The 14,473-nt window shown below is 49.0% G+C and overlaps 2 protein-coding genes across 2 annotated transcripts; both read left to right on the top strand.

The window, feature by feature from the left end:
- Positions 1 to 608: 608 nt before the first annotated feature.
- LOC103757730 (keratin, type I cytoskeletal 10) lies at positions 609 to 6,312 on the top strand. Its single transcript, XM_025896289.2, has 8 exons — positions 609 to 1,393; positions 2,125 to 2,207; positions 2,652 to 2,808; positions 3,430 to 3,591; positions 3,932 to 4,057; positions 4,276 to 4,502; positions 5,207 to 5,580; positions 6,001 to 6,312. Exons 1-8 carry the CDS (start codon positions 656 to 658, stop codon positions 6,024 to 6,026), a joined length of 1,893 nt encoding a protein of 630 aa, XP_025752074.1. The 5' UTR covers positions 609 to 655; the 3' UTR covers positions 6,027 to 6,312.
- Positions 6,313 to 7,910: 1,598 nt separating this feature from the next.
- Positions 7,911 to 11,049, top strand: LOC103757729 (keratin, type I cytoskeletal 14). The gene is given in 11 exon segments (XM_018084551.3): positions 7,911 to 8,038; positions 8,040 to 8,107; positions 8,109 to 8,187; positions 8,189 to 8,419; positions 8,980 to 9,062; positions 9,253 to 9,409; positions 9,602 to 9,763; positions 9,936 to 10,061; positions 10,151 to 10,377; positions 10,531 to 10,619; positions 11,030 to 11,049. Coding segments are annotated over 11 exon segments (1,308 nt in total). The 5' UTR covers positions 7,911 to 7,972.
- Positions 11,050 to 14,473: the final 3,424 nt, after the last annotated feature.

The raw sequence follows: 14,473 nt of genomic DNA, 5'->3' as shown, positions 1-14,473 counted from the left end.
TTCCATTTGAGTTCTAGGACTTGGCTCTCTGTATGCTGTCCTGGTGCTTTCTTCACAAAGGAGGCAGTTTGATTTTTAAATAAGAATCCCTCTGCATTGCTTGAAATAGCCTGTTCATATCACTAAATATGTTCTTTAAGTGCTGGCAGGGACACACGAGTTGGACAATCTCTAGAGACAAGTCACACAGTCCTATTAATAAAACTCTTGCACTATCACATATGGTGAGAAAAGGAATATAAGGTGTGTAGAAAATCTGAAATACACAACACAGGAAAGAGCAAAAGAGAACAAACAACAGTCTTTGGCGATAGCAGCTACAAAATCTTAGCAAAGAAAGTACCTATTCCAGGAAAAGCTAAATGAAAAGGATGTCACCCAAAAAGAGTGAGATGTTAAACCTTACCCAAGCCCCAGAAGCCCAGCCGTGGGCTGGATTGCCTGAGATAGCTGCACAAAAATACTGTTCAGCAAATAATTCTTGGCACAAACAAGAAATTTGGTAAATGCCCTGGGAGAAGGAAACACCCTGATGGTGACACCCAGTGTCAAACGTATAAATATGGAGAGCTGGGTATGAAGGTTTGCAGTCCTGAGGCTTATCGGGCTGTGCAGCTAAATTTGGGTTGTGGTTTGACTCTCGCCTGCCGTCGCCATGAGCTGTGGCACCAAGTCCTCGAGCAGCACCATTAGAATTAGCAGTGGAGGTGGAGGAGGTGGTGGTGGCGGCGGTGGTGGAAGATGCAGTGGTGGAGGTGGTGGAGGGAGCAGGTCTGGCGGATACTCCTCAGTGTCCACTAGAAAATACACCTCCTCTGGAGGCGGCGGGGGCTTTTCTGGGAGAAGCTTTGGAGGAGGAGGAGGCTCCAGGAGCAGCTATGGAGGGGGCTTCAGCAGCGGCAGCTGCGGGAGGATCAGCCGCAGCAGCTACAGTGGCAGGATAAGCGGTGGTGGGTACGGAGGAGGAATGAGCTGTGGAAGCATTGGAGGAGGATTTGGGTCAGGAGGGGGCGGATTTGGGGGAATGGGAGGTTGTTATGGAGGTGGTGGATACAGTGGAGGTGGTGGGTACAGTGGAGGTGGTGGGTACAGTGGAGGTGGATTCAGTGGCTTCGGGGGCAGCGGGGGCTTCGGTGGTGGTGGCAGCTATGGTGGAGGAGGTTTTGGTGGGATAGGGTTCGGGGAGGACTCTGGATTGCTCTCCACGAACGAGAAGCTGACCATGCAGAACCTCAACGATCGCCTGGCTTCTTACATGGATAAAGTGCGACGCTTGGAGGAAGAAAATGCTCAACTGGAGCGGCTGATCAGGGAGTGGTACCAAAGTCAAAGTCCCTCTCAGGGCAGGGACTACAGCCAATATTACAGGACAATCGAAGAGCTGCAAAACCAGGTATGATGTACTTTGACTAACTGTGGAATGGCACTTGCTCCTGCAGTAGAAGGTCCTGGTTTGGGGTGATATTTGCCCTCCTGTGCTTTGGCCAGGAAGCAGAGCCGTGTGGGGACCAAGCCTGGCTGCCAGTTTTCCTGTGTGTGTTCTGGCACAGGTGTATTTGGTGCAGGTGGCATCGCTGGGGGCAGTGGCAGATCAGCACCAGTGTCCCCATCACGGGGCCTGTCTCGTGCTCCCTTCCCCACTGGGCTGCTGCTTGCTCGTTCCTCACCCTCAGGAACAGCAGATGTAATCATTGCTTGGCTTGTGCTACTGCTGCCATAGTCACTGGATATTTTTGTGAATACACAGGACAAGCAGCAGGTGCAGTTAGCCCCATTCCAGCCCTCAGACACTGAACAGTCCCATATCTCCTGCATGAACATGGCTGTTGCCAAAAGCAGTGGTAATTTTGCTTTCCCACTGGTTTTGAATATGAGGAGTTTATTTAGTTATTCTTTCTGACAAGGTAATTTTAATGGATATTTGTAAACCAAAATTGACAGTAAAGGCACTTTCTTCTATCTGGAAGCAATAAACTCTTCTCTCTCAGTAGCTCCTGCAGCACTAGTCAGGTCTGACATCACCACAAAGCTGTTCTGCAAGGTGTTTGTGCACAGGAGTTCCTTCTCTGTGTGTGTCAGACTGAAAAGACAACTGTGGAATAACACCTGCCCTCTCCCTTTCAGATTGTTGGTGCAAATGTGGACCTGAACAGGATGCTTCTTGACATGGACAACACCAGAATGACTGTGGATGACTTCAGAATGAAGTGAGTGGTTCCCTTCCTGGCTCATTCCATCCTGCCTCCTTTTACCCCCATGGGTTCCCATTGCCAATTAATCTTTGTAGAGGCTGGAGCCTCTTGGCTCCGATGTCAGAATATGGAATTGTTGGGAAAAGCATTCTGAGAAGGATTGCTTTGCGTTTTCACTATTGGTTTTATCCAGACAAGTTCTTGAAGGACTCCAATCTAAGTTTCTCCATCCTTGCATGCTGATTTTAAGTATAATCCTCATGGAATAAATCTCACATAGAGAAACTGTACTGAAATCAAACAAACCTACTGGAGACAGAAAGAGAATTATGTCCTTTCTTTTAAGGATTGACAAATGGGATTAGAGACCAGAGATGTAGGATGGGAACTGCCCATACTGGAGGTACCAAACAAAGAGGTCTGGCAGCACCTTTACTCTCTGTCTTGTCTGTTGTTCAGGTATGAGACTGAGTACAGTCTCCACCAGAGTGTGGCAAGTGATATCAATGGATTACGCCCATTTTTGGATCAGCTGACTCTAGCCAGATCTGACTTGGAGTCACAGTTTGAATCCCTAAAAGAGGAACTGATCTTCCTGAGGCAGAATCATGAAGAGGTAAGTTTCTCCACACTTAGTAACCACCGACAACACAACACTCAGAGAACTTCCTTTGGATTTTTCCACCAGCAATAACCAGGTTTTGGCCACTGGTTTTGATCATTCAACTTGACACAACCTGGCTTTGATTCTGAGGAGTGTGTAGTGTCCACAGCTGCCCACAGCTGATGTAATGAGACACATGGGTCACTGCTTGGCAAAATGAGAACTGAGGAATGAGTGACTTTCAGTACAAAGTAAAATCTGGTTGCTGAAGTCACGGAAGGAAAATTGGATAGAATATATTGAGGAGTGAAAAGAAAGTATTTATACTCTCTGCAGTGAGATTTCCCACGGAGGAGAAAAGATTCCCACAAAGAGCACCCTGAACAGGATTCCTTATGACCCTCTGGAGGACACTTCAGGGTCACTGCGAAGTGTCACAGTGCCTGGCTGTGAGCACTGGAGCCTCAGGAATGGCTGAACTGTTCCATGGCAAGGGCAGACAGGCCCCCTTTGCAGGAGCCATGGGCTGTGTGAGGATCTCTGTCCCTCTCCTTCCCCTTATTTGAAACGACACCATTTCTCCTTAACCTTCACCCTTTGAGAACCTCACGGGGTCCTGTGGTTTTTTTCCAGGAAATGAAAGGACTGCGAACACAGTCTGGTGGGGATGTGAGCGTGGAGGTCAACGCCACTCCCGGCATCAACCTGATGGAGAAGCTGAACGAAATGCGCTTCGAGTACGAGAGGCTCATTGAGAACAACCGCAAGGAGGTGGAGAGCTGGTACGAAACCAAGGTAAAGCACGGGAGGTTTGAGTATTGGATCGTTCACAAAGCACTGGACCTCTCCACATCCAGCAGGCAAAAAGTGTTATTTAAGGGACATTAAATGACTTTAAGCAGTTTCCTGTAACAGGTCAGTCCTGGAGTATCAGGTTATGTGGTAAAGCACATGGAGCCTCTGTCTTCCAGCAGCCAGGAGAATTACACAGGGTGTTGGCACAGTGGCTTGAGGGAAGCAAAGAGTCTGCATTGCGTCTTAATTCTTATTAATTGCTTTCTCAGTACTTTTGTGATAACCATACAATGTCTTCTTGTTATCAAAAATGCCTCAATTTTGTATGTGCGTTTTTCAGATGGAAGAAGTTAATCAACAAGTCCACTCAAGTGGTCAGGAGATACAATCAAGCAACCAGCAGATCTCTGAGCTGAGACGTGAATATCAGAGCCTGGAGATTGAGCTGCAGTCGCAGCTCAGCATGGTAAGGAAAGGCACTTGCTCCACCTGTGACACAGTGTGTGTGTGGGAAGAAGGGTTACACCCAGCAGGGTAAATCCATCTGAGGGGAATGGGATACTGGGTAACTTATCTGCAAAGACACACTTTTTTTCTGGTTTGTGAAGATCTCCTGTTTTTCCATGAAAATAAGTCAAAGTCACCACATTCCCACCAACGCTGCGTTTTGTTTGGCCCTCGCAGGTCGACTCTTTGCAGTCCAACCTGGAGGACACGGAACGTCGCTATAACCTGCAGCTGCAGCAGATCCAGTGCATGATCAGCCCTTTGGAGGAGGAGCTGGCCAGCATCCGCTGCGAGATGGAGAGCCAGAACGAGGAGTACAAGATGTTGCTGGGCATCAAGACCCGCCTGGAGCAGGAGATCCAGCAGTACCGGGTGCTGCTGGAGGAGGGGCAGCAGGACCTTGTGTATGTACTCTGAGAGAGCACAGCACTGTCATCAGTCACAGGCAGTAAACACACAGTGGGGATTTGCAGATCAGATTTGGTGCTGAAATGGGGCTGATGCAGCTGCTCTTGGCCAATCGCCTCCCGGGCTTGAGGGGTTTCATTCTGTTCAGAACATAACTCATGTGAGGAAAAATCAGTGAGAAATTCTGAACTACCGATTTGGGGCTGGGCAGGGAAACCCCCACACAGACCCTTCCCTTTACCCTGGTTCCAGGGTAGCCAGGAGCTGAACGGGCAGGAGTCACTTTGGAAAAGACCATAAGGAAAGAAAATGACCATAGTTTTCCAAACTTTCATAAAAGTCTCTGGAAGTTCAGGCTGATTCAGCTTCCTTTCTGCAGTGCCTGAAAGAGCAGCTAAAGTTTCATTCTCTACTTTCCAATTTCGAGCCATACACTGATAAAGCAGCAGTGCCAAATATTGCAAGAAGTCTCCTGGCAGAACGTGGGAAAAACAAAAGCTCTTGAATTCAAGCTGACATTGAAAGAGAGGCTGATTTTTTGGCACTGCCTCAGTTGTCTTGCTGCTGTGCTGGGCTCTAACCAGAGGTACAGCCCAGAGCAGTGCCAGCTCCTGGGCAGCAGCTGTACCTCAATTGCCTTCAGAGATCAAAATGCTTTTGATTAACTTGTTTTTCCCCCCTTCTTTCTGTCTCTTTGCAGAATCCCTTCAGGAGGAATTGGAGGAGGCATGGGAGGTGGTAGAATAGGAGGTGGTGGCTATTCTGGAGGAGGAAGAGGAGGAGGTGGTAGCATAAGTGGTGGATATGGTGGTGGTGGCAGTGGAATGGGAGGAGGAATTGGAGGAGGAAGTGGTGGAGGAGGAATCGGAGGAGGAAGTGGTGGAGGAGGAATTGGAGGAGGAAGTGGAGGAATAGGAGGAGGAAGTGGAGGAATAGGAGGGGGAAGCGGAGGTGGATGCAGTAGCATTGGAGGAGGAGGAGGAGGAGGAAGAGCCTCAGGAGGCATCAGCAGTTCCCACTCCTACTCTTCATCTTCCCAGTCCCAGTCCTGCAGGAGTGGTGGTGAAAGCCAAGGTGAGAACTGTGGTTTGGGTATACTGTGCTCTCAGTCCCACCCTGACTCATTTATGCACTCATTTATACCAACATACTCTTCCAGAGCCAGTCCTGAGGACAAACTAAAGTCTCTGAGAAGTGTGAGATTCACTGTTGTTAGCAATTCTTTCCTCTTTGTGTGCAAAGTCCATCTCTGTTCCATTTTGTGGGTGACATCAGCTGACCCTGTAATTTAATAACCCCAGCTGGTTTTCTTCATCCCTCTCATTCTTTGCAGGCCCTCATAAATCTCACGGTCTTTGTGCCATGCTGGAGTTTTCCTTTGTGCTTTTGGAATGCTTCTGGTCACTCCCACACAATCCTCATGTCTGGGGGACACTGGTGGCTCAGGGGTTCAGTGCCAGCACTGACCTTCACACTTGCTTTGCCCCTAAACAGGCTATGGAAGAAAATCTTTTGATTAAGAATATACACCAAGGATCCTCCAGTGCAAGACCCTTCAAACAGAAACGCCCGAATCCACTGCATTCCCCGTGCTCCCGAGGAAGGAGGATGCTCTGAGCAGTTCCTGGGAGTTGCAGATGCCACCTCTCCCCTGCCCTGCATGCTCTGTGCTGCTTCTGCCCGCGATGCTCCACGGCCCCGGTCACTGGCACTGCAACTGCTGCTTCACAGACCCAGCCTGGCCGGTACTCGGGTTGTTCTGAATCAGGAAAATGTCTCTAATAAAATTTCATTTCTGTCTGATGCAACCAGAATCCTGTGTGGGGTTTTTCTTCCACTCTGTAGGGTGAAAACACTTAAAAAAGAAAACACAAAGCCATGCCAAGACATGCCTCCAGGCAGGGAGGTTGATGATACACTCCAGTAGCTGATAATGATATTTAGAGTTAAAGCACAGTTTCTGAGCAGTCAGGGCAGATCAGAATCTTCTTGGAGCAACTTGGGCTGTGCTTTTGTTTTTTAATAATGTGCCAGATACTCTCGTGAGCTGAGCTCTGAGACCCAACAGACAAAATCAGCCCAGAATGGGATAACAGAGCTAAGGGTGAACACAACTGCACAACCGCAGCCAGAGAGGGGAAGGAGCTTATTTCTTCTCCTGTAATATGGAATCTCTTCCTAGAATGCTCCCAGGTTGAACCCATCCTGCCTTTCTGTGGATAACCTGATTTTGAGGTAGCAGTTCACAGCAGGCCCCACCAGCTCCTTGTGCTTCCCTTCACAGCCCAGCGACTCGTCTGCAGGAGCCGCAGAGCCGACGTTTAACACACAGCTGGAAACCTGAGGGTTTGTTTCCATGCAAGGCTTTGCTCAGCTTCCCAGCAGCTTGATTAGTAAAGGTGGAAAAAGCAGTTCACTGCACATCCCCTATTGCACAGGCAGTGGAAAAAAGTACACAAGTGTTTCTGACTCTGCTGTGTGGTGCAAGATGTTGCAAAACACCCTTCACTGTAACAAGCTCAGGTAATGATTATATTTTGTCAGATCTAATCTTTGGCACTTTTCATCAAAAATTATTTTTTCACCATATTATATAATTCAGGGACTTATTCTGAGAAATGACTATTTTAATATGGTTATGAAAATGCACAAAGTCAAATATTTCTCCTCTCAATTTCCTCTGAGTCCATTTAAAACACTTTAAAAAAAATTAGGAGCTCTTTGATAGGAAAAGATTTAGTATGTTTTCCCTCACACAATACTACTTTTGTGGCTGTCACCTGGTTTTCTTCAAGAAGAAAAAGGACTGTGATTCCCATCCTGCACATTCAGAGAAAGCTGAATGCCAGCAGGACCTTCATCAATACAAGTGACAAGAGAGTGAAAAATTCACAGTGAAGTTCTCCTCTAAAACAGACATGGGAATGCAGTTTTAAAAGTTTTTATTTCAGGGAATTAAAGAAGATTTCTAAATAGCTAATGCAATTTGAAATAAATCAAGAATGAAGACTCCCTTGGACATTGCGATCCCAGGAGGATGACCAAAGCTGAACTACTGAGTTTCACCACACAGAAAGCTGAAGGAGGCAGACAACAAGGCACAGCCTTTTTTAGCTCCCACTGACAGATTGACAATGCTGGGAGATATTCTATTTTTCAACAAAATATCCAACGAGGAGCCACCCACATAAAATTATAGTGCAGCTTGATGTGAATCAACACAGACATACTTGCACCGAATGGTAATGCCTTTTACTTACCTCAGACTAGATTCCCTTAGCACATCATTTTTTGGCACAAGCACTGGGGCTGGCAAAGCCCATGGGAAGCTGGACTACCTGGCAGGTGACACCCACCCAGCCAGGTATAAAGAGCCACCGGCGAGGACGCCCCACTGCACTTGCCTTCCCTGTCTCTCGCTGTGCACAGCTTTGCTTCTGGGGCTGGATATCTGATCCCTTCCACCATGAGCTGCAGCATCAAGAGAACATCCAGCACCTCGTACCGGAGCGGAGAAGGAGGAGGAGGAGGCCGGTTGTGGAGGCAGCAGCGGCCGGAGCTCCTCGTGTCCGCGGCGCTACGCCTCTCCGTGGTCGGCGGCGCAGCTACGGCGGGGCAGCGTGGCGGGGCTACGGGGGCGGCCTGAGCGGGGCCGGCCTGGTTGGGGGCTATGGGGGGGGCTTTTTCGGGGGGCTTCTGTGCAGGGGGGGACCTGCTCCTGGGCGGCAATGAGAAGGTCACCATGCAGAACCTCAACGACCGCCTGGCCAGTTACCTGGACAAGGTGCGAAGGCTGGAGGAGGAGAACGCTCAGTTCGAGCACCACATCCGCGAGTGGTACAGGAAACAAGCTCCCAGCGTTTCCAAGGACTACAGCTCCTACTACCAGACCATTGAACAACTCCAGAATCAGGTAGGATGGCCCCAGCTAGCGTGGCTCCATCACCACATGCTCTTCTCTCCTGTGAGGTCTTCCTCCTCCCTCCTTCCTCTTTCCTGAAATCCCACGCTGTGCAGGTGGGTCAAACCAGTCATGGGTGGTTTCCAGTGCTTCCCTCTGCTCCCACCTGGTTCAGCTGGATGGAGTGCAAAGCCACAGCACCTGGATGGCAGGATCTGAGCTCCCTTTGTCCCTGCACACTCCTACAGACACCAGGTGGAGGACTGAGGTCTTGCCTTATGATAGGTTTACATGGTACCAAGAAAATAGAATAATGGACCAGGAAGAAGCGTGATACAGGGAAAGGGCTGAACACACTCCCTGGGACACACAGGGAACTGTCTCTAACTGGAGAGGAGGAAGTAAAGAGCAGGGATTTGGGAGGATGTGTGATAGCACAAGTTTCCTTGAAAAGTAAATTTGGAGCATCACCCTCGCACATGGTCCCTGCATTAATGCAGGAAGCAATTCCAAGACCCACAACAAAACCCTGCCAAAGCTTTGGGGCTTCTTTCTACCTTCCGGTTTTGCAGATCATTTCTGCCACTGTGGACAACAACAGGCTGCTGCTGGACATCGACAACAGCAAGATGACTGCCGAGGACTTCCGAATGAAGTGAGTACCTCCCTGTGAACCTCGTGTGCCTGTCCAATCCTGCTCAGCATCTCAGGAGACAAGGCAGCAATGCCCTGGGTGGTGGTACTGACTCCTCCAGTGTTACTGGGATACTGGCCTTGGAAGGATGTGTGCTAGTGACTGTCAGCATCTCATTTACCCATTTCTCTGACTCTCTTGTGTGACACAGGTATGAGAATGAGCTGGTCATCCGTCAGACCGTGGAGGCTGACATCAATGGCTTGAGAAATCTCATGGATGACCTGACTCTGGTTAGATCTTCCCTGGAATCTGAGCTGGAGTCCTTGAAGGATGAGCTGATTGCCCTGAAGAGAAACCATGAGGAGGTACGATCCAAACAGCACAGCCAAGGCACCACCCTTGGATTCTTCAGCTTCCCACCCTCACACATGGAGGCAATTCCACCTTAGGCCAAGGGATTGTTGCTCCTTTTTTACCTTGATACCACTTTGCCCACAGTCTCCAGCACAAGAAATGACCTGTGTGTGCTCTTGTGTCTCTGTCTGGACTCCCTGCAGGAAATGAGGCTGCTCCAGTCTCAGACTGGTGGGGATGTGAGTGTGGAGGTCAATGCTGCCCCTGGAGAGGACTTGACAAAGATCCTGAATGACCTGAGAAGTGAATACGAGCAGATCATCGACAGGAACCGCAGGGAGGTGGAGCAGTGGTATGAAGTCAAGGTAGGTGGCAATGCCCAGAGAGGAGTCCCCTCCGGTGGCACAGCCCAGGCCCGCGGGCACCGGGACAGGATGAAAGGGAGAGGCTCCCTGCAGAGCTGAGCTCTCCCTCAGCAAACCTGCTCCCCCAGGGGATGCTGTGGCTCTGAACGTGTCCCTGGCTTTGCCCCCGCAGATCGAAGAAGTCAATCGCCAGGTCACCTCCAGCAGCCAGGACATGCAGAGCAGCAGCCACCAGCTCACGGAGCTGCGGCGCGAGATGCAGAACCTGGAGATCGAGCTGCAGGCGCAGCTCAGCACGGTACGTGGGCAGGGGCTGGGCCTGCCCTGCTGGGGCTGGGCACAGAGCACCACAGCTCCCCTCCTCAACTCCTGTCTTTGCCCTCCCAGAAAAACTCTCTGGAGAACTCCTTGGCAGAAACCGAGACTCGCTACGGCTGCCTGCTGCAACAGATCCAGGCGCAGATCCACTCTGTGGAGGAGGAGCTGGCCAGCATCCGCTGTGAGATGGAGGGTCAGAGCCAGGAGTACAAGATGCTGCTGGGCATCAAGACCCGCCTGGAGCAGGAGATCCAGCAGTACCGGGCGCTGCTGCAGGAGGGCCAGCAGGACCTTGTGTATGTATTCCATATTGTAGCAAGGGAATAGCAAGAAATCCTTGTGTACTTATTTGCCAACAGAGACTTCTTGTCCCTGGAGCATCGACATCTTTTTTGACTGAATATCCGGTGTTACTGGGTTTTTCTGAATTGATTACTCTCCTTTTGCAGTGCCTCCCAAGGTGCCTTCCAAGGAGGTGGAAAATCCTCCCAGTCATATTCTGCTTCCTACTCCCATTCCCAGTGTGGGGACATGGCAGGTAAGACAACGCTTTGTAAGGATGTGGTTATTAGTGGGTTACATCTGCCCCAATGGCTGCAATGTAGTTTGTAAGAAAAAAGATTTGTAGTTTAGGCTGGGCAAGATTCCCAGATCCATTAACCTGGGAGTGAGAGAACCTCAGTACTCTGTCACAGAGGAATCAAGCATTAAAATACAGCAAGTATAATTACCTAATTATAAAATGTGGACCATAAACTTTACGAGATGGGTTATGCTTTTTTGCTCATCGGAATAATAAAAAAATACAGTTCTGAGAAAGTGCCCAGGGCACTGCTGGCACGGAGCCTCTGCCCCTGTGCTGCTGACACAGTGTCAGGTGTGAGGATCCCCTCAGCAGGAATGCTCAGATTTCCTCTCAAGGCGATGATTTGCTCGGTGTTCACACAGGGCAGTCAAGAGTGTGTTAGAGCAGCGGCAGCGACCCCGACAGCGTCCAGCGAGAGACGGAGCCCGGCACTTGTGCAGCACGGCCGGGGCAGAGGGAAGGGCTCGGGACCGGAGCCTGCTCACCTGCCCCAGCCCCCCGTCCCCCGCCCTGCAGTGCTTGGCTTACTCACCTTGTCTGTGGCAACTGCTTCTTTGTTTAAGGGCTCACACTCTGCTCGAAACTCTTCTCTAATAAACCTTTACTTCTGCAACGCAAATCACAACCACGTGTCTGAGAAAGTGAATTCAACCAACCCGGGGTGGGTCCTCCCCCAGCTCACCCCTCAAACACGGGCTGTGCGGTGGTTCTGGGTGACTCGATCCCGGGACAATCCATTTTGCACTAAGGAAATGGTCACGGTGCTGAGATAAAATCTCCAAGCAAAGGGAAATGTCAGGAATTGTGAGCGTGGCTGTGTGAGGTGTGACAGATCCAGGCTCTGCCTGAGGGAACTGCCAGGTGACACTGTCACAACTCTGCTCAAAAGCAGGAGGTATAAGGTTGAATGAATGATGTGAGTGAAAGGAGAAAGAAAATACCAACGTTGGGGAACTCAGAAGATTCTTTAATTAACTGTTAATGTACTAAACTGTGTTCAATGGTACTATTGTGGCAGATATCTGAGTCCATCAGTCTCATCCCAGCTGGAGTCCTATGGGAAGGTGTGACTCAGGAGAGGTTGTTCCAGTATGTAGGGGCTTCCTCACAAGTATTTCTACACCTCTGACTGTGCAGACAATCACATATTGCTGCCTTCTGTTGGGAAATACAGACAACAATGCAATGGGCCTGTTTCCTTTAGTGTCATGCACCAAAAACATTCCTATATTTTATGATAGAAATTTCAATTTAAATACTGATTTAATACCCAGTATATAAAGTGATGTAAAGCAAATGCAAATATGACTTTGGTCTCCAAAGGCTGCCAGAACTCACTCAAGTCTCAACTGCACTTCCTGTACCAAAGCTGGTGAGGGACACATCTCTTTTGAGGCAGGATTATGTAGCCTTGAACTACAGTTAATGTGTATAAGTAAGCACTGAATGCATACAGGTAAGCTCTCATGTGACAGGAGTCACATAAGAGAAAAATGAGCCCAGAATGTGGGTCTGTGGAAACCATTCAGCTCTGGATGAACTGAAGAAACACATCCCTGAGCAATGCTGCAGGGAGAGGGGTGATGGATGAGGAAAGCACAGATGGAGTTCCTGATGAAACTCCTGGGAGTAGCACTCTTCTTACCAAGACCACAGTTGACTCATTTGCTGTAAAACAATTAATTACCAGTAATTGTTTCTGAGGTTGTCCTCTCCCTCTCGTGTGACTGAAGACACACATCCAGTAATGCATCACAGCTTCTGGGGAAACCACAGACTGCTTTTAGTTCCTTTGCCAGTTCAGAGTATCTGCTTGTGGCTCCACATCCAATTTCACCAGTGAGTAAACAGCACCAGGAAAGGATCCACAGCACTCCCACTTCAACCAAACCTCTGACTTACAGAGGTCCATGGGGTGCATTGTGAGCCAAAGGCCTGCCAGGGGAAGATGTGATTTCAAAGCTCTCACAGCCCCTCTGGAGGGTTGAGGAGCCTCAACACCTTCTACAGCAGAACGTCTGAGCTGCCTTTGTCCTTGCAGGGACTGTGGGAGGACCTGAACAGCCCCGGCTCTTCTGGCTGGTGATGTAAATCAGTGTGTCCAAACTGACTCACAACAGCCAACTCCAGCCAAGAGCCGTGTCCACAGGATGGTGACAAGAAATGCACAGGGAGACAAGGAAATGCCCCCGAGTTACAGAACAGAAGGTCTGAAGTTTAAGTGTTTGGGATGCAGCTACAGCAATAAGGATGGCTAGATCAGCTGTTTGAAACGAGAAGAGAGGGACAGAGGGACAGAGAAAAGGCTCCTGGTGATGGTATGAAATTACAGCATTGGGAAATGTCAGGAATTGTTGTGATGAAACGGTGCCGAGAAGGAGATACAAAGTCAACACCTCTGGCACTAAGGCCAGTCAGCAATAAATACCTCATAGGGGAGAATAAAAGTGCATTTCAACAATCTAATGAGGAAAATATGACTAAGGAATCACACCCTGTGAGAAAATAATTTTTATTTTTTAATAATGATGACTCAGTCGCAATAACATATGCAAAGCAACTGGTTCTGACGTGCAGATAATTAGAGAGATACCAATAAAACAACAATCATAATTATGCAGATCAAAGGATTACATTATCTGTGATCCAGGGGTGGTGGTGTGTCAAGAAAGAGGGCGAATGGCTTTCCATGATTCTTCAGTTGGCCATGACACACATTAGTAACTTCCATGGGTCTCATAAACGCTGTGGTAGGAGAGAAAATGCTGCTGGAGACACAAGTGCAGGGGGTGTGTAACACTGTAAATGGAGAAACCATTTGGAGAACTCCTCCCAAGAAGGGTTCAGCACACCCTGCCCCCTCACGGGAACGGTGCAGTTGTGCAGCACTGAGGGACAAAAGACTCAAGGTAAGGAGGGTCTAGAGGGTCATCGCAGCTGCCTCTGTTACACAAGGATAAAATGCCCACCATCAACTGACCAAGGTCAATCTTGAAACTCCTTCTCTCCTCCACCCAAAGCTCCTGCAATAGAAGCACTTCCTGACCCTTCTGCCTTCTGTAGGTAAAAAGCTCCTCTTAGTTTTCAGGCCAGACTCACTCAAATCCAGACTGTGCCCTTTCCTACGTGGACAACAGGACTGTCCTGGATTTCAAACGGCCCCAGTACCTCCTTCCTCAAGAGCTGGCTGATAATCATCTCAGCCTCCACCTGGCCAAGATGAATCCTCTCCCAGCACACAGCCAGTAAAGCCCTATAGATTTTACACACCTATTTCAGTTTAAAGTAGTCTCTGAGTGATTGGAAATTTGCACAAAATGTTAAAAAATCACAGCTTTAAAATGACATCATCGAATGCCCATCACTGTGCGTGAGACGAGGGTTTCCCAGAAATGGCACCACCCGAGTCTGGTGAGAACACAAAGAGCATTGCTGCTTCTAAGGTCACTCTACTGTGATTTACCACTGAGTACCCTGAGAGACAGTACTCATGCTGAGCTCTCCTTTGGAGAGAAGGACCAAAATGCTTAGAGATTTTGTTTCCAGAACTGGCAGTTCAACAGGAAAACTGGAACCAGCCTCACGCACGGGGTGCCTGAGTTCATTCTTCTCCAACTCTGACATTAAAGCAGAGTAACCAGGTGGTGCTTTCACCACCTGTTTTGAGGACAAAAAAAATTACTCCAAAGAACAAAGAACAACTATTAAAATGAGTCTCACTCATTAAGTAGCCAGCAACAATCTATCTGCAACAAAATCTAACTCACAGCCACCCACCCGAAATTGCAGTGCAGGCTTGGTGTGAA

The sequence above is a fragment of the Manacus vitellinus genome, unplaced genomic scaffold (genome assembly GCF_001715985.3).
Source record: "Manacus vitellinus isolate BGI_N305 unplaced genomic scaffold, ASM171598v3 scaffold_72_pilon, whole genome shotgun sequence".
In the NCBI taxonomy this organism is placed as follows: domain Eukaryota; kingdom Metazoa; phylum Chordata; class Aves; order Passeriformes; family Pipridae; genus Manacus; species Manacus vitellinus.
The sequence above is the reverse complement of the archived record's forward strand: the minus strand, read 5'-3'. Positions and strand labels throughout refer to the sequence as shown.